Genomic DNA, 27,520 nt, shown 5'->3' with positions numbered 1-27,520 from the left:
ATATTCCCTCTCAAGAAGCTTCCAGGTGGGTTGGAGAGATGGCTGTGGCTAAGGTGCTTGCCTACCACCCAGGTTTGACTCCCCAGTACCCACATAAACCAGATGCACATGTGTCCAGAGTTCATTTGCAGTGGCTAGAGGCTCTGGTGCACTCATAACGAACTAACTAGATAAATAAAGGCTTCAAGGTGAGAGAGAATGCTTCTACCTTGTCTGCCTTGGATCTTTAAGTGAATGGGGACAAGGGACACATGCAGTGCTGTCAAGATGCTTCAATGTGAATCTGTGTTCAAGCAGGGGTCATGTTCCTTCATGTCATCGTAGATTTCTCTCAAGATAGAATTCCATTCTGGTATTTTGGCTGCTGTGAGAGGGACAATGCTTGGCATCATGTGCTGGCTGCTGTCATTTTCATGACTTACTCTGAAGTTGCACCTCATCATCTCATCCAGGTCTTTGTCCACTGGTTCCAGTGCATTCTCAGCCACAATCTCCTCTTCTTCATTCATGTTGCTGGACCCATCTCCACTTATTTGTTAATAAGTATGGATGTTTTTGACACTATTCTTTCATTTTCTTAAAATATTTTCATTTATTTGCAAGGAGAGAAAGGAGACAGAGATGGAGAGACAAAAACAGGCAGAGAGTGGGCATGCCAGAGTCTTTTGTCACTGCACTGTGAGATGCATACACCACTTTCTGCAGCTGGCTTTACCTGAGTACTGGGAAACTGAACCCAGGCAGTCAGGCTTTGCAAGCAAGTGCCTTTAACTGCTGAGCCATCTCTCCAGCCCCTTGATACTATTCTTTCTTAAAAAAAAATTAGTTTTATTTATTTATTTGACAGAGAAAGGGGGAGGAGGGGGAGTTGGGAGGGAGGGAGAGAGAGAGACAGAGAGAGATAATGGGTGCACCAGAGCCTCCAGCCACTGCAAATGAGCTCCAGACATGTGCACCACCTTGTGCATCTGGCTAACGTGGGTCCTGGGGAATCGAACCTGGGTGCTTTGGCTTTGCAGGCAAACGCCTTAGCCGCTAAGCCATCCATCCAGCCCTGATTTTATCAGTTTTAAGAATGTGCTATATTTATCCTGGCGTTACACCTGAACTTGAGCAAGCACACATACAGATAAGATCCTGTGAGTGATAACTGTTTTGTATGGGTCTCTTGGCAAAAAAGAAAAAAAAAAAAAGAAAGAAAAGGTACCAATGAAACTTTGGAGCATAATGTTGGATTGTATTAGGATAATATTCTGGGCATAAGGAGTGGGAACGAACTACAAGTAAAAAGAACGTTTGCCTTTCAGAGTTTGCTCATAAGGTATTCAGAAGGGGAATGGGTACTTTATAGACTCCATTGGATGTGTTTTCTACAAGGGATGTTATGGTTTACCTTTGAAATGCCATTATGAGAATGTCAGAAATTCTATCCTTTTTGACTGTAATTACAACAAAGAAATCTAGAAATTAACTAACAGTACTGTGTAATTTTTGATGAGTCTTCTTGAAAGAGGAGCAAAAGGGAGGCAGCTCTGGCTTTACCTTTTCACACTTAAATTTCACTGAAAAACCAAACCTGTTCGTTTGTTGAGGGAAACATGTCAGCGCTTTCTCCTAAAAACTCTTCACCTCTGAGGAGAAAAAGGTGCGTCATTTCATCTCTGGCTTTGATGTGCAAACCTTTAAAGTCCCAAGCACTTTACAATGAAACCAGTATTCCTGAGAGCAGTCCGAGGGATGCCGTGGATTCTCCCTTCAGAACAGAACAACGCCTGGTTCTTGGTGATTAAATTCTGGATGATGCCTTAGCTTAAACACCAGCACCGAATTCTTTGTACACAGTTCGATGCAGATTTCTCCTTTACTAGGTAAATCCTTAGCCAAGCAGTGGGCGGCGTCTCCCGTCTCATGCTGGCGCCCGGGGGCTGCCAGAGCGTCTTCTCCGTGTGGCCGCGTTCTCCCGGTTAAACAAACACTCATGGAGCACATTGTGCGGGAAATGACAAGGGCGCTGGGGCTGTGGTTAAGGCGCATGCCTGCTACGCCAAAGGATCCAGGTCCGATTCTCCAGATCCCACGTAAGCCAGATAGAGGCAAAAGGGGGCACATGCGTCTGCAGTGGCTGGAGCACGTTCATTCTCTATCTGCCTCTTTCTCACAACTCTCTTTCAAATAAATAAAAATAAAATATTTTTTAAAACCCAGAAGTTCTTTGGCAGATTATCTGCCACTCTACATAAAATAATCAGGAGGGATGGCTTAGCGGTTAAGGCGTTAGCCTGCGAAACCAAAGGACAGAGGCTCATTTCCCCAGGTCCCACGTTAGCCAGATGCACAAGGGGGCGCACGCGTCTGGAGTTCGTTTGCAGTGGCTGGAGGCCCTGGCGCGCCCATTCTCTCTAGTAATAAATAAAAATCTTAAAAAAAGAGCTGGAGAGATGGCTTAGCGGTTAAGCGCTTGCCTGTGAAGCCTAAGCACCCCGGTTCGAGGCTCGGTTCCCCAGGTCCCACGTTAGCCAGATGCACAAGGGGGCGCACGCGTCTGGAGTTCGTTTGCAGAGGCTGGAAGCCCTGGCGCGCCCATTCTCTCTCTCCTGTCTTTCTCTCTGTGTCTGTCGCTCTCAAAAAAAAAAAAAAATCTTAAAAAAAAAACAAAACCCGGCGCCGGAGTGCAAAGCCGCATCACTGGCAACCCGCGCCGTCCGGAGCGTGGGCTGCGAAGGAACGGAAGTCCTCTCCATCCGCTTCCGGGCCTGCTCGCGCCTCGCCCAGGCCGAGTTCCACGGGCCCGCGGAGCAGGGAAGACACAGCGGCGCGTGGGCCCCGCGGCCGGCCGGAAGAGAGGGCGGCGCGGTCTGACTACGTCACTTCCGGCTCCGGCCCGCTTCCGGGCGCGGGCGTGGGGGCGGGGCCTGGCGTCGCGCAGGCGGCGGGCGCGGGCGGCGGGCGGCGGGCGCGGGCGCGGGCGCGGGGGCGGCGGGCGCTGAGCGGCCGCTCTGTGTTGCAGGTCTACCCGGAGCCGCGGAACGACGGCGAGTGCCTGAGCAACATCCGCGAGTTCCTGCGCGCCTGCGCGGCCTCGCTGCGGCTGGAGGTGGGTGAGCGCGGCGATGCCGGGGCCGGGCCGGGGCCGGCGGGCGGGCGTTGGGCCGAGCTCCCGGGCGGGCGGGCGGGCGGGTTCAGGCCGGGCCCGGGCCCCGTGTGGAACGCACGCCCTGTCCTCGGCAGCCGGTGCCGGGCTCTGTGGCCCGGAGTGCAGGCGGCACGTCGGTCACCGTTGTCCACTCGTGGATTATGCCGCTGGGGAGTCCCAGCAGCCCTCCGCCCGGGTCTTCGGTGGTCCGACAGGGCCCGGCTGCCGTGACCCGGGCCCCCGTGTGACCCGCCTGATGTCACGGCTGGAGCCCTGGACGGACACTTCACGTCTTCGTGGCAGGACTCGTGAGGCCACCACCCCCCGGCTTTTGTCAGGCACGCTTTTTGGGGAGCCACCGGCGCTGTGTCCTTCCCGTGCTGCATGATGGTGGTGTTTTTTTTTTTTTTTTTTTTCTTTTTGGTGCATCCTCCTCTTTGCTCTTCACTGGCCACTCCTCCTTTCTTGCTTTGCTTTACCGTTTGTCACCCTCTTGGGGGTCGCGTTGGAGATCCAGGAAGTTCGCCTTTGCTTCTCTTGGGAACTGCAGGCCGGGTGACGTGCTGTGGCAGTCGGTTTTGTTTTGTAGACCTTCTGCTGGAGAGAACTGAAAGGGGTTCCCCCAGGCAAAATTCTAGCAGATCTCTCAGGCCGCCAGCCCTGTGATGACCTAGCAGACGTCTCTCCTGCTGAAGGACAAGCTTCTTTACTGTAGAAGTCCTCCGGTCTGGTAGGGGAGCTGGTGTAGAAAGTTTATCTGGCTGAAACTAGACATAAAGCAGTTTATGGAGATTACTGTGAGTTTTTGATGTCCGTGGGGAAATCACTACAGGTAAATGGAATGTAGGGTGATTCAGAAAACCCTAGAGTTGTGTAGAAAAGAGCAGGGAGTGTTCAGTGAGGTCCTCTCTTTGTGGTAGCAGCCTTGGCATCTTATGATTAAACTCCTTTATTTATTACACTGGATATATCTATTTACTTTGCCTTGACCATTGTTGTAACATTTCATCCTCTTCAAGCTACTGTTTTTTTTAAATATCATAGCATTTTTCAAACTTTCCAGATTAGTGTAAACTGTAAGAATTGTTTTCAAGGAATTTGTTATTTTTCAAAGGTTGCAGTTGATATTTCATATAGCAACTTTTTTTTTTTTTTTGAAATAGGGTTTCATTGTAGCCCAGGCTGACCTGAAATTCGCTATGTATTCTCAGGGTGGGCTCGAACTCAGGGTGATCCTCCTACCTCTGTCTCTCAAGTGCTGGAATTAAAGGCGTGCGCTACCATGCCTGGCTCTATAGCAACTTTTTTTTTTTTTTTTGGTTTATCGAGGTAGGGTCTCACTCTAGCCCAGGCTGACCTGGAATTCACTGTGGAGTCTCAGGGTGGCCTCGAACTCATGGCAATCCTCCTACCTCTGCCTCCCGAGTGCTGGGGTTAAAGACATAGTTTTGAGCCAACCAGAGGTGCTCTAAAGAGTCCTTCACTAACTTGTCCCATGCATCTAGGGTGGTGCTTGGCACAAAGCAAGCTTTCTGTAAGGGTTTGTTACTGATGAATGAGTTTCAAGTTGCAGCAGATAGCATGTAGGTTTCCTCTTAAAGGAAAAACTAAATCAGTTGTTTCTTGTGTGATGATTTTGGAGTAAATATCTCTTCTAGTCATTAAAAATACAGGAGAGGCAAATGGTAGCATTCTTCAGAGTGAGCATGTCCTGCTTACAACTTGTAATGAGTGTAGGAAATATGGAAACAGCACGTATCTGTTCAGTCACTGACTTTTTTTAAAAATTATTTTATTTAGGGTGATCCCTGTAAGAGCTCTGTGGCATGGCCTGAGCTTGGACTTCTAGCTTGTAGGCCAGTGTGAGGGGAGAATGTCTGTACTTTTGAGCTTTTGTTGGGTTTACATTTTTTGCTTCCATCAGATTCTCAGTGGTGGGACATGAGGAAAAAACAGCTTGAATTCCAAGTTAACTTTTGTTCTTGGTCCTTAATATCACGGTGCTTTTTCCAGGTGTTATTTCAAAACAGCCTGACTTCTGTTGGTTACAGTATTATCCAATGTCAGTTGAAACTGTCATCATTATTTCTTTAAGGACAGAGGAACATAGTATTATGGTTGCTATGTCGCTTATTTTAGCTTATGCACATTCTAGTTAGCTGGAGAGAATCAGTTGTTTCTGGTTATGAAGGAAATTTATTAAGCTTACATGATTATTATGAAGTTTGCATGTAAATCTTATTTTATTTGCAAGCAGAGAGAGAGTGAGACAGAGAAAGAGACGTAATGAATTAGAATGGGTATCTCAGGGTCTCCAGCCATTGCACATAAACTCCAGACTCATGCACCACTTTGTGCAACTGAACCCTGGAGTCATGCACCACTTTCTGCATCTGCACTCCAGATTCTTGCACCACTTGATGCGTCTGGTTTCTGTGGGTATTGGGGAATCGAACCCAGGTCATTAGGCTTTGCTTCCAAGCACCTAAACTGCTGAGTCCTAGAGTTTGCATTTACTGTTAATCTTTGAGAAGCACTGAAGGTTTTGAATTGGAAAACACGTTTACATTTGGATTTTTTTTTCTTGTATTAAGAATTGGCTAATTTTGTCTTGGAAAACACTTCAGTTCATACAACTTAGGTGAACAATTAATTTCCTTTTAGTGATTAAAAAAATTTTTTTTTTGGTGCTGAGGACTGAACCGAGGGCCTTGCGCTTGCGAGGCAAGTGCTCGTTCACTGAGCTAAATCCCCAACCCTGACCTGCTAATTTCCTTATGAATTGTTTGCTAGCCAGCATGCAGTGTGTGTCTTTTTTTTAAATTAACTTTTTAAAAAGATTTGTTTGGCCTGTGTGTGTGTATAGTGGTAGTAGTGTGGTAAGTATTGTGTATGCATGTGTGTGTGGATGCACACGCCCTGTGTGCACACATGTGGAAGCCGGAGGAGAAGGCTGGGTGTCTTCATTTCTCACTTATCTACTTGTTTCCTTGGGATGGAGTCTTTGTGAGTTGTTTTCTGCAGTCACCATGGCTGGTCATAGTCTTCAGTGATTGTCCATTCTCTGCTTCCCACAGACTGGGATTACAGGTGTATAACGTACCTGTGCCTAGCTGCTTTGGGTAGGTGCTGGGGGATCTAACTCCAGGCATGTCAGGCCCTTTAAGGCTGTCATGCTTGTGTGACAACACTGTTACCCACTCAGCCATTTCCTTAACTATACCATGTATTTTGTTATATCAGGACTGAATATATTTTTATATTTGTATACGTGTGTGTGTGTGTGTGTGTGTGTGTGTGTGTGTGTATTTCAAGGTAGGGTTTCACGCTTGGCCAGGCTGACCTGGAATGCACTATGTGGTCCAAGGGTGGCCTCAAACTCATGGCGATCCTCCTACCTTTGCCTTCCAAGTGCTGGGATTAAAGATGTGTGCCACCACACCCGGGCAAATATTTTATTTTTTATTTTTATTTTTTTATTTTTGGATAAGTACAGAACAACTAGGCACAGCAAGCTGATTTCTTTGTATCTCAAAACAACCATAATAATAATGGTGGTGGTGGTGTGTTTCATGTTTATTTAAGAAGACATAATGCATCTAGGCAAGCCAGGATGTCAGGACATTTCACTTCCTTAGGTAAAATAGCAGCAGAGAAATGTAGAATAATTTTTGTTCTAATTCTGGTCCCCGGTGGATTATGCACACTTATTCACATGTTCACAGTACATTAGCTACCAAGCTTTTCTCACCTGATACATTATCTGTTTAAGCATCTGAAGAGCGTGGAGCAGGAGAACTGCAGCTAGCAAGCACAGAGACTGCCTTCGTAGGAGTGTCCTTACCATCCCTGCCATCTTTGTACCTGATCTTATTTCAGGACCTAAAGTTTAAGACTTGGCTGTTCAAATGGCATATTATTAAGCTAAGCCCATGTTGATAACAAGCTACTTCAGGGGTGTTACCAGTAAAGTTCCCATGTCATAAAGCAATGAGTTTTGGTTTGTTTACCAGAGAAATATCTACAGTTCTCATCAGTTATAAGCACATTGATTTTTAGTTGTACATTTTGGACAGTTGATAGAAAAGGTGGGGTTTTTGTATTATTACAAATGCAGGTAGTTAAGTTTATTGAATCTTTGGGCTCCTTTCAAGTTCAGGTGGAATCTACGAGGTGAGGTCCATACTTGGCCTGTGTGTTCTCCTGGAAGAGGCCGTTGTCCAGATGGCACTGGCCTTCTCCACGTTGGAGGCAGATGGCAGAGTGAACAAGGGGAGCTGTCAGCTTGGAGCCAGGACTGAAGAATTGAGTTGGACTCCCCTATACCACTGCTGTCTTGCCCCAGGAAGGAAATGATGCTTCAGATGGAGTTGTTTGGTTGCCAAGAGAGATCACGAAGCCAGGGTGGGGAGGGCTGCTGGCAAAGCACACCGGGGATTCTGCCACAGGTACACTGACCTGGAAGGGTTGGGGTTCTAAGGTCAAGGTCATTCGTCTTCCCACCTACTTCGCACACCAGATGATACCTAAATGACTTTCTGGCTTTAGATTTTTAAAATTTTATTCCATTAAAAATTTATTTATTTATTTGAGAGAGAAAAAGGCAGATAGAGAATGGGTGCTTCAGGGCCTCCAGCTGCTGCAAATGCACTCCAGATGCAGGCACCACCTTGTGCATCTGGCTTACATGGGTCTTGGGGAATTGAACCTGGGTTATTTGGCTTTGCAGGCAAGTGCCTTAGCCACTTAAGCAATCTCTCCAGCTCTTGTTTCATTTTTTTTTTAATTTTAAAAAATTTAATTGTTTTGGAAAAGCAGAAGTTACCCCAAGGCCCACATGTTTTCAGAACAAAAATACGTTCTTTTCCCATCTTCAATCTTGGAAAATTTCTATTTAGTTCTTTAATTTTTATTTTTAGTTTTTGGTGGTGGTGTATCTCAGTTCTGTAGAAAATACAGTGTTCATAAAGGTCTACTTTACAAGCTACTTTCCTCTTATAAAATGCATGCTTTTTAAAAAGTTTATTTTATTTACTTATTTTGTTCTTGGTTTTTTGAGGTAAGGTTTTGTTCTAGTTCAGGCTGAGCTGGAATTCACTATGTAGTCTCAGGGTGGCCTTGAACTCATGGCGATCCTCCTACCTCTGCCTTCCAAGTGCTGGGATTAAAGGCGTGCTCCACCACACCCGGCTTGCGTGTTTTATTTTTAAGTTGACAAATACTTGGTTGCATTTAATGAGGCTCATTGCCATGTTACTAATAGGAATACATTGTGCAGAGTTTCAATCAAGCCAGTAACCACTCGTCACCTCCAGAGTCCCCATGACTGGACAGCCTCTGGGGAGTTCTTCTGTCGCTGTGACTCCCCGGTAGCAGCGTGTGAGAGCCGCTTCCCCGGGCTGCCCTGCTGGGTTGCGCATGCCTGTGGGCGCTTTCTCACGGGGTTGGAAACCTCCCGGATGCACTGTTGGCTTTGTGCTTGGCTTTGTGCGTTGTGCTCGGTGTTCCCCCTTCCTGCTTATGTGGTAAACTGAGGTAAGTGCGAGGCCCCCCCACACTTGCGGACATGAAGGACACGCTCCCAGAGGAGAAAACGCAGGTTGAAAAGCTGAACGTTTGCAGGGCTTCCTTCCAGCATGGCGGCGTGCTGGGTGTGCCCGGCTGGGTGGGTGTAGGTGCTGTGCCGCCCGCGCTTGCTACACGCAGGCCTGTGGGTGCATGCAGCGCTGAGTGGCAGCTTTCTTTTATTTATTTATTTATTTATTTATTTATTTATTTTCACAATTTTTATTAACATTTTCCATAATTGTAAAAAATATCCATATCCCATGGTAATACCTCCTCTTACCCCACACTTTCCCCTTTGAAATTCCATTCTTCATCACATTGGCTTTCTTTCAGTGGGCAGTGATGCCTTTGTTCTCTGCCTCTGAAGTTGAGAGAGAATTCCGAAGTTCAGTGCCCAGCATCGTGGACAACAGGGAGTTAATGTGACACTTTGGAAAGGAAATGGCTCTGTGGTGGTTTGATTCAGGTGTCCCCCATAAGCTCAGATGTTCTGAATGCCAGGTTTCCAGCTGATGGAGATTTGAGAATTAACACCTCCTGGAGGTAGTGTATTGTTGGAGACGGGCTTACGCGTGTTATAGCCAGTTTTCCCATGCCGGTGTTTGGCACACTCTCCTTTCCTGTTGTCCGCCTGAAGTTGGCCAGGGGGTGATGTCCACCCACTGCTCATGCTGTCGCTTTCCCTGCCATCATGGCACTTCCCCTTGAGCCTGTAAGCCAAAATCAACCTCTTTTTCCCACAAGCTGCTCTTAATTGGGTGATTTCTACGAGCAATGTGAACCTGACTGCAACAGTAAAGTGGTACCAAGGAGTGGGATTGCTGCTAGACACCTTACTCTGTGGCTTTGGCCTTTTCAAGAGGAATTTTCAAGAGGATTTTCAAGAGGAATGTGGAAGGATTTTAAACGTTGGCCTAAGAGCTGCCTTGCAGTGCTGTAAGTACAGCTTGATGGACTATTCTGGTCAGAGTTGAAAGACCTGAATGCAGAAAGAACTATGGACTGTGAGGTTTGTCTTATGGGGGTGAGAAAGAGCTTTGCTTGGACTGGGCTATCAGTTTGTGTGAGAAGCTTGCTGTTATGCCTGTGTCCTGAGAAGTTGTGCAGGGTTGCTTTGCGTAGAAATGAACTGGTATGAGCAGAGGGATATGGCATAGAAAGAAAAATCTTTGGGTGAACTGTTGCCCATTCAGCTGCAATTGAGAGATTACAGCCATTGAGATTGGCCAGCAGACCTGCATTGGGGCAACAGGAAGAATGTACTCTTTGGAAGGGGCCTGTGTGCTCAAGCAGTGTCCTGTTCTTCAAAGTCTGCTTTATTCCCCCCTGGATTAACAAATTGGCACCCTACCTGGCATTGTGGAGTATAAGAAATGCAGGAAAGAGAAGGGTCATTGAGTTTGCAACACAGTCTTGTGTTTTGGAAACGGCCATGGGCATTGTGAAGCAGGTTTGCAGGATCCCTGCACAGAGACCTGATGGAGCCATGAGGATGAACCGTGGATTGCAGTGGAGACCCGGTAGAGATGTCAGGACCTCAGGAAGGCTGCTAAGGAAAGCTGCCTGCCCAGGATGAAGTTTTCCAGGACTGTGAGTAGCCTAGTTGGAGGGGCAGAACTGGAACTTTAGAGACTTGTTGCTGGTTAGAATTATCAGACTTGGAGACTTGTTACTGACTAGAGTTATTGGACTTGAAGCTACAGAGTTTGATGTTTGCCCTGGTTGTTTTAAATCTTATATTGGTGAATGTTTCTTTGCTTTGCCCAATGCTATCTTTTGCAGTGTGAATGTTTATTCTGTGCCATTATGGGTTTGGGGGGAAGTTTTTGGTTTTAGGGCTTATCTTAAAAGACCTTAGATTATGGGGATGTATGAACATCATTGGAAGTGATAACAACTATGGGGACTTTTAAAGGTGGACTGAATGCATTGCATTTTACATCGTGGATGGCTAACAATTTATGGGGGCTAGGGACAGAATGTGGTGGTTTGATTTAGGTGTTCTGAATGCTAGGTTCCCAGCTGATGGAGACTTGGGAATTAATGCCTCCTGGAGGGAGTGTATTTTTGGGGGTAGGCTTATGGCTGTTATAGTCAGTTTCCCCAATGCCAGTGTCTGGCACACTCTCATGCTATTGTTTTCCCTGCCATCGTGGAGCGTCCCCTTGAGCCTGTAAGCCAAAATCAACCTCTTTTCCCCACAAGCTGCTCTTGGTTGGGTGATTTCTACCAGCAATGTGAACCTGACTGCAGCAGGCTGATTTCTGAAATACTCATCTTTTTCGTTAATGTGTAAGGTCATCAACTGTCCATATAGGCCCACAAACCTAACATGGGGAACTTCAGAGACATTCCTGGCAGGTTTCTGTTAGTTATGAGTTAAATCATTTTTCAGCAGTAAGAGTTGTATTGCTTTTCTTTCTCTGTCTTACATGAAGAGAATTAGGAGCTGGGTTTGGGATATGGGACAGTCACTCCCTTGTAAGTTCTTAACACCAGTTGATGCCCACAAAGACATTTTGGAATTGACAGAGGCATAGCTCCTTATCCTCTTGTGGATCCCCCTCACTTGAGGCTCTAACACATGCCTGCACCTCAGCTAGCTTCTGTCACCTGTACCTGAGGGTGAGAAAATGCTGGGCTAGTGATGGGCTGGGTTGGTTTTACCCAGCAAGTGCTGCTTTGTGTCTACTGTAATTTCCAGGCCGTGTGTGTGTGTGTGTGTGTGTGTGTGTGTGTGTGTGTGTGTTTTCTCCCAGGAACCGTGCTGTGGTTGTCTTAGCTTTCCTCCTTTGGAGGGTGCATCCCTGCAGTGCAAATTTTGACTCTTTCTACTTGGAATTTTATGAGATTGTAAGTGGGTACAAAGTGGCTGAACGGGCCCTTTTGGTGCTGTTGACCTTCGGCTTCTGTCGTTTCTCATTTGCTCCTCTAGAAGCTGAGCGTGTATTGGCAGGAAGATGGTTATAGCCACCAGGGAGTTGATTTTATAGTCTGTCAGCTACTTGTTGAGGGCTCACTGGGGGCCAGGTACTGAGTTAGCATCTCTAGAAACAGGGTCCACGCTAAACTAAACATATGAACCACTAGGAAGAGTCCTCCGCTGACAGGAGTCATGAAGAAGATGCTGGGTGGGGGAGGAAGGAGGTGGCAGAGACGCTGGGAGTAGACAAGTTCTGGGTAGGTCTGGGGGCCAGAGGACCTCTGCACATGATCTTTTGGCTCAGAAAATTCCATGTGAAATCAGTGGGGAACCTCCAGGCACCAGGGTACCTAGTGCAGGGCCCCCCTAGGGAGGACTGAGCCCCATGCTCAGAGGCTCTTGGGTGGGCCTGCATCACCTGCTTCTCTGTCTGCTGCTGCAGGCACCTTTATGTCTCTCTCTGGGCTTTTTGTTAGGGGCTTGGCCCAGTTGTCTCATGGGTCCTCAGTGCAGCCTCGTGTAGGGCATTGTCCTTCCTCTGTGTGGATGAGCACAGGCACAGAGGCCCTGTGCATGTCAAGGCTCTCATGACGGCTGGCTCCGGATCTGGCTCCTCATCTGCAGGCTGGGACAAGGACGAGGACAGTGTTGGTGCTGGGGATGGAGTCCAGAGACTTTCTCATGCTCTGAGCCACACCCTGTCCCGCTGTCTCCTGGAGTCTACTCCTAACCTCCTTTGGCTTGGTGCCGAGTGAGAACCAGCTGCCCCTAGCAGAGGTGCTGGTGCTGCTGCCACGCCACCTTTGTTTCCGAGGCTGCGGTTCGCCTCTGGAGTGCTCTTCGGACGCTTCACCCCCAGTCTCATGGGCTCATCTTTCCAGTGTGCCTTATGCCTCCTTTTCCTTCTCGCTCTCTCCTGTCCTGTCCTGTCCTGTCCCGTCCTTGCATATTGTGCTACCACTTGGTGGGATGGCTCATTTGGCCTCCCACTCAGTGTCCTGCCAGCCTGCCGGCTACGTGGGACTTAATGTGCCCCACTAGACTGAGAAGAATGCTGTCAGGTTGGGGTCTGTCCAGGAGGTGACTGGTGGCAGGACTTTTGCCATGCATGGGACCTCTCTTCTTGTCTTCCTGTATTCTCTGTCACACTGTGAAATGCCCCTAGTGATAACTGACTTCATTTTCAGCGTGTGACCAGTACCCTGCGCTCGTTGCAGTAGCTTCACAGACATCTACTTGTATACGTGCAGCAACCTGAGAGATGGCGTCAGCATGTATAGACAGAAGTCACCTGTTAGGTCACATGCCGTTTCCTTGTGCCTGCACAGGGCAGCCTCTGTGCTGTCCATCCGCAGAGCCCTTGCCTGAGCCAGCCCAGATCCTGTTCCTGCTCTCTGCTTCTGCACTTGATCTTAGCCAAAAGGCCGAGAAACGATGGCTTCCTACTTCTGCATGTGTGGTGCTTGCCTCTGCTTTGTGGCTCTTTGCATGCAGTGCTGTTGCTGTGGGCCTTCGTCAGCTGGACTGCCAGCTTCAGAGAGAGGGTTGGTCTTTCCACTTAATAGGTGCTGAGTAGACACGTGTTGACTGGACAGAATTCTCTTAAAGTGTCCCATGCAAGCCTGGGGGAACTCTTAGACACTGTGGAGTACCCTCTTGGGGCCTTAGGGCCCCATCCAGGAGAAATGGTAGAGGCTTAGTTGCGTGCTGTCTGTGTTATCTCACATTTTCTCCATTTCTCCTCTCCCCTATCTCCTACACACTTTTATTCTTTCTCACTGCAGAATTTCTGTTTGATTCATTTCTTCCAGGGTCTTGCTATATAAACTGGCTCCAATTCAAGCCTTTGTATCTCTATGTCCAACAGCTTATATGAGCTTTGGCGTTAATAGCAAGTGAGTGCTGTGGGTCCCAAGTAATAAGGATTAGTCTGAGAGGGGCACGGTTAGTAGATGGCTACCTGCCATTTGCTAGCTGGTCTTGGCTTACTTTTGACAGATCTCAGTGCAAGGTGCCCAGGTTCTGGAAACTTACAGTCCTGGAGACTTAGCCAGTGTACTTTCAGAGTTGCAGTGATCTAGTTAGAGACCATATTTGGTAAATTTCTCCAGCTCTGGGTTAAGAGAAACTGAGAAGGTCCCCTGGGGGCAGCAACGGGATGGAGGGTGCAATTACATACCTCTTTCTCCTGCCTGTGTGGCTCGGCACTGGGAGATGGACTGTGTTCCTAGCCTTTCAGATCCTGTACAGGGAGAGACATTCCCTCTGTCCCCTCTGTGGAAGGCCTTAGGGAATCCTGGGAAAGGGGCCATGTGCCAAGTGAAGAAGTCCAAGTGTAATTCTGCACCACTGTCCTTTGTTCCCACTTGAAAGGGACCCCAACTGAGCTCAGTGATGTTCAGTGGAGGTGCGCAGGCTCTCCATGGTATGGTGGGGGGCAGTCGGAAGGATTGTACCTCCCAAGCCTCCAGCTGTGTAGTAGTTACTTTTCTCCATGCTGTGACCAAGTGTCTGGTCTTTAGGAAGGAATAGCTTATTTTGGCTTAAGCAGTTCATGGTGGGGAATTGTCATGGCAGCAGAAGCTTGAGGGCATTGGTCACATTGCACCCACATTCAGAAGTAGGGAATGGTGAGTGCTGGTGCTCAGCCTGTTTTCTCCTTAGTCAGTCCAGGACCCCAACTCATGGGATGGTGCTGCCCACTGTTAGGGAGGTAGGTCTTCCCACCTTAATCCAGTCGAGAACTCCCTCCAAAATGGCCTGGAGACTTGTCTCCTAGATGATAGTAGATCCTGTCAATCCCACGGTGAGAATGGAGGCTCCAGGCCATGCTGGGGCCGTCACCTTAGGCTGTGAGTGCTGCAGCTATGTTGGGAGGCTTGTGCAAAGTGGGTCAGCTGACCAAGTGGGTCTGGGCACATCTGGGAGACGGTGTGTGCTGGCTGAGTCAGCATCAGAGCTGGCAGAAGACCAGGTTTCCTGTGGGTGAAGCACTTGTCGTCTTGCACAGGTGAAGTCACATGGTGGCTTTCAACTTGCTATTAAACCAGGGTTGGCCAAATGGTGGGAAAGGCTTCCCTGAGTCCTTGTGAAAAATGTAATGTGACAGGTGATTGGCTATGATGTGACGCTTGCTGGTATAGAAGAGCCCGTGTCCTAAAACTGCCTTTTCTGACTCTAAAAACCCTGTAGCCGCCCACAGTCAGTCTTTTTATCCTCCTGCCTCTGTTTACTTCCTAGTTTCTGAAACATTTTGCTTTTGCTGTGTGGGCATGGAACCCAGAGCCTTCCACAAGCTAGGCAAGTGTTCTAACCACCGAGCTAGCCCCTGCTCTTGCCACCCTCTGATCTAGTCAAACAGGTTTTGTTGATTGTCCTTTAGTCACCACTTTTCTGTTTTCATTTGAAAACAAATCCAGAAAAACCACAGGCTGGGAGAAGGGGAGGTCCCCTCTTTTCTTGAAGGTGCTAGCCCTGCAGTCCTGGGAACACACAGAGGACAGTTTCCCACAGACTGAGTAAAGCCAAACCCAAGTCCTGAGACCATGTTTGATGAGAAATCTGCCCCTAGTCTGTGTTCAAGAAAGTACCTTGCCCAGAATATTTATTCTGTCTCAGATTGTACCAGAGTGTATCGGGCCTTTTCTCTTGCCCGTCAGGGAGGCTAGTTGGACCTTCTGAAATGGCGTGGCATTGACCCTCTGGCCTCAGGCGCTTCTCCCACCTCCCCTGGGGGACGGCGGGCAGACTACTCCTGCTTCAGAGACTGGGCTTGAGGGCCAGGCAGGCTCATGCCCGTGTTTCAGAATGTGCAAGAGTGCAGCCCTGGACAGGTGCTGGTCACTTGGGTATTAGAACTGACCCACCACACCCGGGCTTGCTGAGGAGCGTGTGTGGTTTGCGTGGCCATGCTGACTCCAGGCACATGGAAGAGTACAGTGGCCTGGCAGCCACGAGCAGGCATGGGAAATACACTTCCCTCTAGTCTTGGTGCTGGCAGCTGCAGGGCTGAGGTCTTTGGGAAGGGCTGCTGTATAGCTTGTTTCTTGTAAAGGCAAGTGAGTGAATGCTTCATTTTAGGCCTTGAGAGGCTAGGAGTGGTGAAAGATGTTAGGGCCTCCTGACCTTGTCGAGCTGGGCATCTCTTTTGGGGACATGGGGCAGGGATGTAAGGGCTGCAAGCAAGGGCCACCAGGTGAGTGTGACTTAAGTGAGGGGAAGAAACACTCACGGGTGGGAAAAGGGAAGATGCTGCTGGTGGCCTGTGAGCTTTGGCTAGGTTTTGACACAGCACAAGGGTCACACCTGTGTGGGACAGCCTGTTTCTTGGTTGGCAGTTTGTTGGCTCAAGTTAATTTTTGGACTTGCTGCAATGTCCCTGGCTTGGTGAACTGCCAGGAGTAGGAACTGGGGGTCCTGGATTGTGCCTAGTCCTCTGCGCCTTGGCCTGAGGGGTGATTGCCTGGACTGTGTGTGTCAGGAAGGACGGTCACCCAGGTAGAATCAGTAGCTGAGGCTGTTGGCAGTAGGAGCATGGGGTGGCTGAACAAATGGAGCACAAGGGCACCTGTGTGGCTGGAGGCAGCCTGTACCCCAGGGCAGCACATAAGACACTGCCTTCTAGTGCCTACCTGAGACTGGAGCCGAGAACTGCAAGAGAGGCAGAGGAGGGCGGACAGGCCCTGGTGACTAAGATGTGCCGGTGATGACTGGCATTTGCAAGTCTAATCCCAAAGATGCAGAGAAGGAAAGAGGTGTCAGTGCCATTCAGCCTACCAGTGATGGGATCCCACTGCAGGGGACAGAACCTCTGGGGGACTTTAATGCTATTGGGAGTGCAGTGGGCATGGACAGTGTGGTAGTTTGAATGTGATAGTTATTTTAAATGTATGCCCACATAGACTGAGGTGCTTAATAAAATTGAGCTTGCAACTTTAGTCCCTAGCTGGCAGATCCCTGATGGTGGGGCATGTCACTAGGGGCGGAACTTGGAGTCTAGCCCTAAGATGTGTTTGGGGGTGGATCTGAGTCCAGCCCCACTAGGTGTGTGGAGAGCAGTTTGATCTCTGGTGGTCTTGCTTGAAGGGGTTTTGTGGTGCTGGCTGTTGGTGATGTCTCTCTGCTTGGATTTATGACAGGGAGCCAGCATTTTCCGCCAGTAATGGCGTTCCCCTGGATTCTGTAAGCCCGAAGTAAATCACCTTCCTCCTATAAGCTGTGTCTGCTTGGATGTTGAGCCCAGCAATGAGGAGCTGACTGCAACAGAATGATCAGCCTAGCTAGACATGTGCCCAGGCGTTTTAAAAGAAGCTTTGTGTATGTGGGTGTGTATGTATGTGTATGCCAGGGCCTCTTGTCACTGCAGAGTAACACCAGATGTTCGCATCACTTTTGGGTCCAGTTTATATGGGTGACTTGAGACTTGAACCTGTGCCTTCAGGCTTTGCAGGCAAGCTCCTTTAATACTGAGCCATCTTCCCGACCCCTATCCAGGCATTTTTGAAATTATTTCTTTTTTCTTTATTTTTATTTTTTATTTATTCATTTGACAGCGACCGAGAGAAAGAGACAGAGAGAGGGAGAATGGGCGCACCAGGGCATCCAGCCACTGCAAATTAACTCCAGACATGTGCGCCCCCTTATGCATCTGGCTATCGAGGGTCCTGGAGAATTGAGCCTCGAACTGGGGTCCTTAGGCTTCACAGGCAAGCGCTTAACTGCTTAGCCATCTCTCCAGCCCTGAAATCATTTCTTAAAAGAAGCTGTGTCCAGCAGTAGGGCTCAGGTATACCATGCAGACTGAACACAGGCCAGTGGGAAGTCAGTGAGAGGAAGGCCACTTGCTGGCTGCTGTTCACTGTTTTCTGCCCTCACTGCCTGTCCCTGTGCTTGAACTGGCAAGCTTGGTGGGGAGTCTGCACAGTGTGCATAGACTGGCACTAGAATCCAAGCAGAGGAGGGCAGCAAAGGACTGCCGACAGCTTATACAGCATTGGCACCTGCCTGCCTTTTTAAAAAGAAAAGCATTGTCAGTGAGAACATTTGGTTATAGCTCACTTCTTCTGAAATGGGCACGTAATTTGGTTCTGTGAGATGTTTTCTTGGTGTCACCCTCCAGCCCCAGTCTGGTGACACTTGCTCTTCAGTTTTGCTGACCTCACAGGCTTCCCTTGGAGGTCTCTGCTATCTAACTTTGCATGTCACCTGGTGCAAGTGAATTCCCAGCACCGTTCATGAAGTCATTTGCCATTGCGATGTCTGGTGGTCAGACCCGTGGAGCTGTATCTGTGAAGTCCTTTTCCCACCACTGTCTCTCTCGGTTACATCTGTAGGAGAGAGGGAGAACATAGTGTATTTCTGTTTTTTTTTTTTTGGTGGGGGTCGTTCAGTACTTGGGTTTGACCCCAGTGCCGTATATATGTTAGGCAAGTTGCCACTGAGCTACATTTCCAGTCTTGAATTTTTGTTTTCTTTTTACAAGGTAGGGTCTCGCTCTAGCCCAGGCTGATCTGGAATTCTCTATGTAGACTCAGGCTGGCCTAGAACTAAGTGATCTTCCTACCTCTGTCTCTCGAGTGACGGGATTAAAGGTGTGCATCACCACGCCTGGCTCCAGTCTTTATTTATGAGATAGAATCTTGCTATATAGCCTAAGCTGGCCTCAAACGTGTGACCCTCTTGCCTCAGTTTTCAGAGTAGCTGGGGTGGCAGGTGTGTGCCACCTTGCTAGGCCCAAACCCTGTATTTCTTACCCTTCTGGGAAGAGTTAAGGACTGACTCACATTGGGCCTGGAGGGGAGATCACTGCAGGGTGAGGGTGGATGTCCAGGCTTCCCTCTTGATCTTTGCTGTAGGAGCACGGTGGCATTTTCCTTCTTCAGTGCTCAGTTGAAGGCATGGTGGCTTCTGCTGTCCTGGATGACCCCTTTCTTTGTCCTTGGCACATGTGACACTGTCTTCTGGTGCCTAGGGTGGGTAGTCTTTGGTGGAGCCGTTTTCATCTGTGCCCCCTGGTGTTTCTGGTTTGCTGGCTTTTTGGCATCCAGTCCTGGGGAACTGAAGAGGAAAACAGCAGAACCCCTTCTGTTGTGGTGGTTTGGGTCGGGCTCTTAGGCAGCTGGGGCTGTTTTGTGTGAGGCTCAGGGCTATTTGCTGCGCTCGCTGGAGGGTTGCGTTGCGTGGTCATGTCTCGCCATCTTGCTGGTTTGCTCTTTTCTGTTGTCTCAACACACGCGCCGTGTGGCTCTCCTGTATGTGAGTAAAGGTCTTCTTCCTCGTGACAGGAGCTGACATGCCTGTGTACTTGTGGGGTGGGAGGGTGACTGACCAAGGGGCTTCACCGTGGCTATGTGGCAGGCAAGCAGCAGGTGGGAGAACCTGATGGAGGGCTCTGGAGGGCTATCTAGGTGCAGAGCCAAGAGATGGAGTTTCTCACGCTATGTTCCAGACCAGACAGGCAGGCTGCTGTACAGCCTGGGAAACAAGTGCCACTTAGTCAGGGGGTTACTGTTCTTCCCGCTGTTCCTGTCCTCTGAGTCTAGAAGCGCCTCACGTTAAATGGAGACACCCCTCTTAGAGCAGAGTCAAGGTGCTGGTGCACATCCTTTCCTGGCCCTAGGTGACCTCACAAGGCTGTTCTGAGCTCTGCTGGGTGGTTCACAGTCTTCTGCTTGTCCTCTAGTCTCCTGAAACCTCTACACTGAGGCCCACAGCCCCTGTCCTGCTACCACCAGGACATGTTGAAAGCCTTTCACTTCTCACTTCAGTGGTGCTGTGGGAGGAATGGGAAGTACGGGTGCTTACACTCTACCATCTTGAAAAGCTTCATCAAACCTGGGCTTTGTCTCTGCTTGCTCAGAGTTTCAGTGTTCAACAGTGTTCTTACTGCCATTATAACTGTTGCCACTTCCCGTATAGTTAGTTCAACAGGTGTGGTGCTTTTAATCAGGTCTTCCCTTTGTTTTTTAAATCCATTTTCAGGTTCTGATGACAAGTAGGCAGTGCTTTTGAGATGGGAACAACTAGCCTGTGAAGGAAGAGGCCACGGGTTGTTGTGTCTCTACCATTCCCTGGTGCCTGCAGCTCTACAGTAGGGCTGTCCTGGGCAGAGTGCAGGTGATGCGGATCTGGTTTCAGTCTTGACTCTCATGCTTGTTTTCTACGTGTAGGTAAAAGTGGCGCACAGTCTGTGCTTCTTGGAGGCCAAGGCTTGCTGCTCTGCATGGAACACGGTGGTTCTCAGCAAGTGGACCAGTTTCCTCTCTGAGCTTGCTGGGTGCTGCCGCTGCTGTTCCTCAACCAGTTCCGAAGGTTGCTCCTGTGCTGGGGAAGGGTGGGTCACCAGCACTGGTATTTCCTAGTTTTGTGCTTTTTCCAGGTCTTTTCCCAAAATTAGGTTATTTCTTTATGAATATGTGCCCCTTGTTTGTGTGTTGTTGGTACAATGGCACCCACCCAATTGAATAAGATTTGCTTTTTTTTTGAGGTAGGGTCTCACGCTAGCTCAGGTTGACTTGGAATTCATTATGTAGTCTCAGGATGGCCTTGAACTTACTGCGATCCTCCTACTTCTGCCTCTCTCGAGTGTTGGGATGAAAGGCGTGCCACCACACCCGGCTCAAGATTTGCTTTTTATTTTAAATGGAAATCCGTTGTTGAGGGGCATGCTAGGTGGAAGTGCTGTAATTGACAGAACCTGTCATGAAAGAAAATTTCCCTGGGAAACAGGAGTAGGTAGAGTTAAGTTCAAGGTCCACAGAAGCCAAGTAGACAAATCAGTGCCAGATTTCTACTTTTCATGCATGGCCGACGGTGTGGGCCATTTGCATTTAGCTGAAATAGCACTACTTATGCAAGATCCAATTTTAGTCATTCTTGTGCCAAAATCACAACTTCCATTTGACAGTGTGATAGGACAAGATTATATTTTTAAAGTTTGCCAGCCACACTCCAGAAAAGTGTTAAAAGTAATAATTTTGTGTGTGTGTACATGCCCGTGCGCGCATGCTCCTACACACACATGCAGTATAGCTTCCTCATAAACTAATTGGGGAACTGGGCTGATATTAAAGCGTGGGGAAGGTGAGGATGTCTTGGGTCAGTCTCTCCCTGCAGGGCATTCTCCATGCTGTTGAAGTGGAGGCACGTGAGGAGGAGAGATTTTTTTCTTTGCCACCTTCCCGGGTGTTTTCTTTCTGGGTGTAGCCAGTCAGGGACCTCATTTAGGTATAAATCCGATTTTGGTTTTAGGTCAGTATTGCAAAATGGGTCACATCAGTTCTTGTGGTTGGAGATGTCTGAATTTGTGTGGCCAGGCTGCTGTGCTTGTTGGTAAGAGTGTTGGACAGAGTGTGTAAAGAAGCAAGTGAATTTCTGACATCATGTGTGCATGTGTGTGCGTGCGTGTGCGTGTGTGTGTGTTAGTGCTTGTGTTGAATCTTGGCGCTCTTAAATACGTTGTTTCTAAGTTTGCTATACACTGTGGACATGATCACTGGCTCCTTGCACGCTGTCCTTGCTCTGTACCACTGGCCACTGACTTGGCTCCCTTTCTAGTGGTCTTAAGGCATTGTCCTCCCCACATGGGTGACTGCTGCCTCCTAATAGAATGTGGCGTGGCGCTCAGTTCTTCTGAGCCATGGCTCAAGTCATAAGCACTAGCTTTCCTTTTATCTATACCTTGGGAACCTCACCCTGCAGAGAGGACCTGGAACCGAGGCCTCCTGCCAACACCCTTGTGGGGCTTTTTTTTTTTTTTTTTATTTTTTAAAAAAAGCACATCTCCAGCCATCGAGGCCTTGGGGCATTTGAGTGCCTGCAGCTCCAGCTGCTGCCTGGAGAAACCGCGAGCCATGTGCATGCAGTCAGGCTGCTCCTGTCCACTGACAGACTGAGCATTACATGTCTGTGTTCAAGCCATGGAGTTGAGTAAGCTGTGGAAAAGTGGGACTGATCCAATGTCCAGAGGCCAGGTAAGATAGAGACGGCGCTCGCTGTGGAGCGAGCGGGAGAGGGCCTGGCTGCTCTGCCCTCTTCTCCTTGCTGTTGGGCACAGTGGGTCCTACAGGAAGGAGCGTGTTCTTTCAGGGCCGACTTGCATCCATATATTTGAGTGTCGTCTTTTCCTCTTTTTTGAGGCCGCCTTGAAGTAGCCCGCAGCAGTTATATAATCACTGGGCTTTGGATTTTGAAAGGAAGAGGAAACCCTGTTTGCCAGGGAGTGACAAGTGCTTGCTGAGAATAGTTGTAGTTGAGTGGCAGAGCCTTTTCTGTCTCCCTTAGCCTGCCAAGAGGGGCGGTCCTGAGGTGACTGCCTTTTCTGAAAGGTGGCTCTTGGTTTTGGAGATGAGCGTCGTCTCCTTATTCCTCAGGCTGATGTTGACTGCCTTGGTAGATGACCGAGAATAAACAGGTTCCACATTGCCGGCCTGACCACAAACTCCTCAGGCCAGTTCTGTGTTGGTTGTACCTGGGTGCCACTCTATTCCAAGCCTCTGTGTATGTGTGTGTGTGTGGGGGGGGCACGTATGTGCGTGCATGCAGAGGCCAGAGGAAGCCATCCTCTTCTACCTTACTTCCCTGAGACAGAGGTTCACACTGAACCTGGTGCTTCACAGTTTTTCAGTTAGATGGGCTGACCAAGGAGCCCCAGTGCTCCTGTGCCCCGCTAGCACCGGGGTTCTAGGCATTCCAGCCTGGCTCTTCTTCTCACATGGTGGGTGTTGGAGACTGAACCGGCAGCCTCCGGCTTGGGCAGCACGTGCTCTTACCTGTTGAGCCATCACCCCAGCCCCAAGCCCCCTTTTTTTTTAATTTTTTTTATTTTTTGGTTTTTCGAGGTAGGGTCTCACTCTGGCCCAGGCTGACCTGGAATTAACTCTGTAGTCTCAGGGTGGCCTTGAACTCACGGAGATCCTCCTACCTCTGCCTCCCGAGTGCTGGGATTAAAGGCGTGCGCCACCACGCCCGGCTCAAGCCCCTTTTTTAAATTCCAGGGTCCAGGTTGACAGAGCAGCTCCATTTTGGGTTTTGCTATTCTAATTTGAAAAAGCAGAGGCTCCTGATGCTTCTTGTATGATTGGCCATAGCCAACCAGGTGTCAGGCCTGCCTGTAGGATGTTGACTTCTCCAGGGAGGGTGGCTCGGACAAGCAGCTCTGTGGCCACTGCATTTGTGTCCTGAGTATGACAGTTCTCGGTTGGACCATCGTTCTGAAGTCCTGTCTTTGAAGCACTCTTCTTTTGGTGTGGCATTGCTAAGTCAGTGGTACACTGTGCCTTCTAGGCAGACACTGTAGACTAGGTGAACTCCATAGTCCTACAAGAACTAAACAGTACGTCATATTCGGCTGTTATGAATAGCCATTAGACAAGAATATGTGAAAGTACAGTACTTTTAGAAGGACGGCAGAAGGGTGGGGGTGGAGCCTGGGCCTGATTGCAGAGTCTTTGAAGATCAGTGTTACCCTGTCTTGAGACTGTAGCTGGCAGCACTTTCTGTGGGGGTAGGAGGTGCCGGCTCAGTCTGGAGGCCGGATGGCAGGGAGGAGTAGCTCAGGACAGGGGAGGCGCATAGCAGCTCTTCCTGCAGCGGGACTGTGCCTCCTGTCTACATGGGTGTGTCCTCCCTTGGACGGCTGGTCAAGTTCTGTGCGCATCAGGCCGCCTGTGACCTAGCTCCTCCGGGCCAGGGTCCACCTCGCTGCCGGAGTGTGGGGAGCACTCAGTCCTTAAGGACATCGAGTGGCAGGGCTCAGTACCTCTGGCCTTTGAGTCTGCGTGTCTGGTGGGAAGGGTTCTGAGGCACCTCTGGTGCTCTGCTAGGTCTGGCATGTCAACAGCAGTGTCTTTCTGCCCGGCAGCCAGCATACCCCTCTGGATCCAGGTAGAGTCGTGCCTCAGCACTCGTGTCCCCTTTTCTTCCTGTCCTGCCAGCTCCTGAACTCTCCTACTGTTGTCCCTCTCCTTTTCTCTGCTGCTCTCTTGACTGTGGTCCCTCTTTGCCAGATGTGGGCTGTCATTTTCATGAACTTGCCATGTCAGATGATTCCTAGAGTTTTGCAGTTGGAGTGATTTTGAAGGATAGGCTGTTTTGAAGTCAACCATTCTGTCTTCCCATAGTGTCCCCAGGAACACTTGCTGGCTAGTGAGCTCCAGGGATTCACCTGTCTCCACCTCTCTAGCACTGGACTTACAGGCACATGCCCCTGGGCACAGCTTTTTATGTGGTCCTTGAAAGTCAGGTCCCCACCCTAGTGTCCCATTCATTTTCAGTCTCTGTTGTTTGCTCTTGGGTAGTGTCTTGGGAAGCTGCTCTGGGCCAGCCTAAGTGACAGATGAACCTGCTCAAGGCAGGCCGCCTGGCATCTTGTGCCGTCTCTGGTTCTGTTGAGATAAAGGGGTGCTTTATTTATAATGTTAGCTCACTTGGTATTAGGTGATTTCCAGGTTTGCTGCACACAGAAATGGTGGAGCAGGGCCTGGTTGAGAGTCCTGAGGAGGAGAAGCACCTTCCCGGGAGTGTTCTTGAGCTTGTGTTCCCTGCTGGCACTTGAGAGGATGAAAGCTGCCTTGGTTGGTCAGAAAGAGGGAGGAATTCTTGGCTTGGATCTGATTAAGGAGGTTGCATATTTGAGTGATTCTGTCTTGCCTGTGCTTGTATCTTCCTTTTAAAATATCCCCTTCTGGGGACATTTCAGTTAACTTTGTTTTTTGCCCTTAGAATAGTTTAGCACCGTGGTCTGACGTACTGTTTTCCTTTCGGTGAGGTGAGTAGAGAAAGCCATAGCCTTCGTTGCACACATGGTGGTGGTTGGTAGATGATAGCTCTGTCGAGTTTATGCTAGCAGGTGCCCTGCATGTGGCCTCAGGTGTTAGTCTTTGCAGGGATGGCGAGTCTGAGACTCTGGAAAGCTGTGTAGAGATTCCCGTGGGCTTGGAGATGGAAGTATTGTTTAGAGGTTGTGACCTCATATAGACACACCCCTTTCACGTGAGGGAGAGGAATGGGACCCTCCACACTGGAGTCACTGGTGACTCCCATTTTTCCCACTTGCCAGGAGTTTGTTCAGGGGTGTGCTGTGCCTGTTTGAGAGGGTCTAGTGCCAGGTCAGGGCTGTGTGATTTTGTGACAGTGCAGATTTCATACCCTGTTAAATATGGGTTTAGGTGGGGCTGGGATTCTACTCTAGCTGGTAGGTGTGAAGGGCAGTGGGCAGTGTGCTTTCTACCTTAGAAAACATAGCTTTCCTCAGCAGAATGTAGTTGTCTGTGGATCAGTCTTGATAAAAGCCTTTGAATTAAGGTGCAGGGTCCTTTTTGAAGTGTGAGGCATTAGCAAGTGCTGCCTCCTGTCACACACATGGCCCGTGTGGGCTCCTTAACTCTGTGAGGCTGGCAGCCTAAGCTGCCTGTCAGGATGGAACAGGTTGCTGGCAGCCTTGACCTTCCTGGGGTCTTAGCCTTATGCATTGTCCTGCTTGTAGGACCTGTCCTTCCCTTCTATGACCTGCTATTCTGCCCCTCCCCCCCATAGTCTCACCTAACTTCACCAGCAAGAAACAATAGAACTTGCCAGAAAATGCTTGCTACTTTAAATACCCTGGTGCTCTCCTCCCCTCATTTCTGTTTGCTTTGGAATTTTAAAAATTTTATTGTTCAGTATTGCTTCTGTTGAAAGTAAGCCACAAATCAGGAGATCTATGTGTATATATCTTGTGATGATAGTCCCGGCCCCAGATACCACTGAGGGCCGGAGCAGTGGAGTGGGGTTCTTGGTTCCTTAGAGCCCACTCCTGCTCTTCAGGGGGGATAGTGTGCAGTCGACTACTCTTCACTGGGCTTGGGGAAGGGATACACTGTCTGTCTCAGCACAGTTTAGTAGTTTCCATACATGATTTCTTGCAGAGGCATTTCTGTGCAAGTTCTAGTGATTCTTCTGATTTGCTGCACTAGGACTGACTGCACTAGGACTTCTCTGTTTTTATTTTTGTCAACTGTACTCCTATTTGAGGAAATAGTGTACTGTGTTTCTATAGAGAAGCACCTCAGACCGTCACTGCTTAGGACATGCTGTGAGAGGCACACTTGTCTCATCTCAGTGTTCAGCTTCCAACTTCCTGTGGAGGAAGGTGGATGTGCTGAGTTCTGAGGTCATGGTGAAGCCCATTGGTGGGCAGCTTCAGCCAGTCAGATGCTCCCTTGATCCGAGCGAGCATGAGAGAGATATAGTCTTGGAATAACAGGAAACTTGCCACTTTTCACATCCTGTTCTGGGTTTTGTGACTTGCTGCTTCGCCACAATGAAGGTTAGTGGACATTTTATGTTTGTTTCTTACAGAATATAGGTCTTGAAGTTTCAGGCTCAGAATTAGACCATAGAGTTAGAGTGCTTCATGCTATTCACGTCAGCATTTTGGAGTTGAGGAAGCGGCATGTTTTATCTGTAAGGAGACCAAGGCCTCGCAAGGCTGGTGCTTTCATACGTTAAGGAGCCGCAGCTCAGTTCTTAGTCACCCCTGCAGAATGGAACTAGCGAGCCTGGCCTGGGTAGAGCTCCTGCTTGAGCTGGCTTCTTCTTCAGCGCTAGGCCAGGGATTAGACTCCTTACTACACAGCTGTGCAGAGGACTGCTAGGAAGGGTCTTTACAGAAAGCCTGGCCTCCTGGAATCAGAAGTGGGTGTACCTTCACATCTTGGCTTTTTTTCAAGTGTGTGGTGTTCATATGTGTGTGTGCACATAGCGGGCAGAGTTTGACACTGGGTGCTTTCCTCAGTCTCTCTCCACTGTAGGTTTTGAAGCAGTGTCTCTTATTGAACCTGTAGTTCACTGACTCACTAGATCAGTTAAGCAGCAATCCCAGGGGTTCTCCTGTTGCTGCCTCTTCCCCACTTTTGGGACTCTAGTGGGAACCACACCATGTCTGTCTTTTTTTTCTTCCCCTTTCTTGAGGTAGGGTCTTGCTCTAGCCCAGGCTGACCTGGAATTCTCTCTGTCTCATGGTGGCCTTGAACTCACGCGATCCTCCTGCCTCTGCCTCCTGAGTGATGGGATGAAAGGTGTGTGCCACCACGCCGGGCCCTGCCTGATTTTTATGTGGGTGTGAAGATCCCAACTGAGGTCCTCACACCGCGCGGCAGTATGGCTGCTTTGTGTCTTCGTCGTGAGCAAGCTGTGCTTTCCGTCCCTCCTGGACTCTCTTGGTGACTTGACCTCTTGAGGAAAATATTCTAATTTCTTGTCTTCTTATTTTTTATTATATATGTTTAAATTAATGGACCTTGTGTCTTTTTAGCCATAAATTAAAAAAAAAAAGGCAAAAGCCTATTATCTGGGGGTGACTTGTAGGATCGAGACATGCAGTCATATTTGGAATTGTTTTTCTGTGTTTCTTGGTAGGAACTTCACTCACAGTGGCATTTGGCTTCCAAGGAGGGTTGCCCATGGGTCCTCAGCAATCTCCTAGCTCATGCTGGCTGGGCATTGGACCTGTGGCCATCTGTAGATTCTGCACCTCCAGGGTGGTGTGCACACTTGAGCACCAATACTGCCCATGTAGTTATTCTTGTGGGAGATGTTCCGGAGGGCTTGCTGAGGGCCCAGCAAGGCTGTCCAGACCGGGTTCTTTCAGGAAGTAAGATGAGTAACTCAGACAGGAAGGAGGTGGGTGGGGAGGCAGGAAGCAGGAGAGGAGGGAGTTCCTGGCATGATCTGAGAGAGAGAGAGGGGCTGGAGGAGGAAGAGGAAGGAGGGAGTGCGGCCACGGTGCTCATCGGGTCGGTCTTGTTTGCCTTAAGGGGAGAAAACATGTTAACGTGATACACATTCCAGTAAGAAGTTCTTCCTGTTATGCCTCTGAGACTTTATTCTTTTAGGATAAGATTAGTCGATTATCAAAA

At 49.0% G+C, this 27,520-nt stretch overlaps 1 protein-coding gene across 7 annotated transcripts in view; it reads left to right on the top strand.

Moving 5' to 3' along the window:
• Arhgef7 (Rho guanine nucleotide exchange factor 7) overlaps positions 1-27,520 on the top strand; it is a 131,054-nt gene that overhangs the window by 31,292 nt on the left and 72,242 nt on the right. For 5 of the 7 annotated variants that reach the window (XM_045146204.1, XM_045146206.1, XM_045146208.1 and 2 more), the window contains exon 2: positions 3,008-3,094. The exons of 1 other annotated variant lie outside the window; for it this stretch is intronic. In XM_045146204.1, the coding sequence (XP_045002139.1) occupies positions 3,008-3,094 (87 nt within the window). Of the gene's footprint in view, positions 1-3,007; positions 3,095-25,898; positions 25,930-27,520 lie in introns of those variants that run through there. One more of the 7 variants, XM_045146207.1, reaches the window with a different exon arrangement.

The sequence above is a fragment of the Jaculus jaculus genome, chromosome 3 (assembly GCF_020740685.1).
Source record: "Jaculus jaculus isolate mJacJac1 chromosome 3, mJacJac1.mat.Y.cur, whole genome shotgun sequence".
In the NCBI taxonomy this organism is placed as follows: Eukaryota; Metazoa; Chordata; class Mammalia; order Rodentia; family Dipodidae; genus Jaculus; species Jaculus jaculus.
Note: the sequence above shows the minus strand (reverse complement) of the source record. Positions and strands in the feature narration are given on the sequence as shown.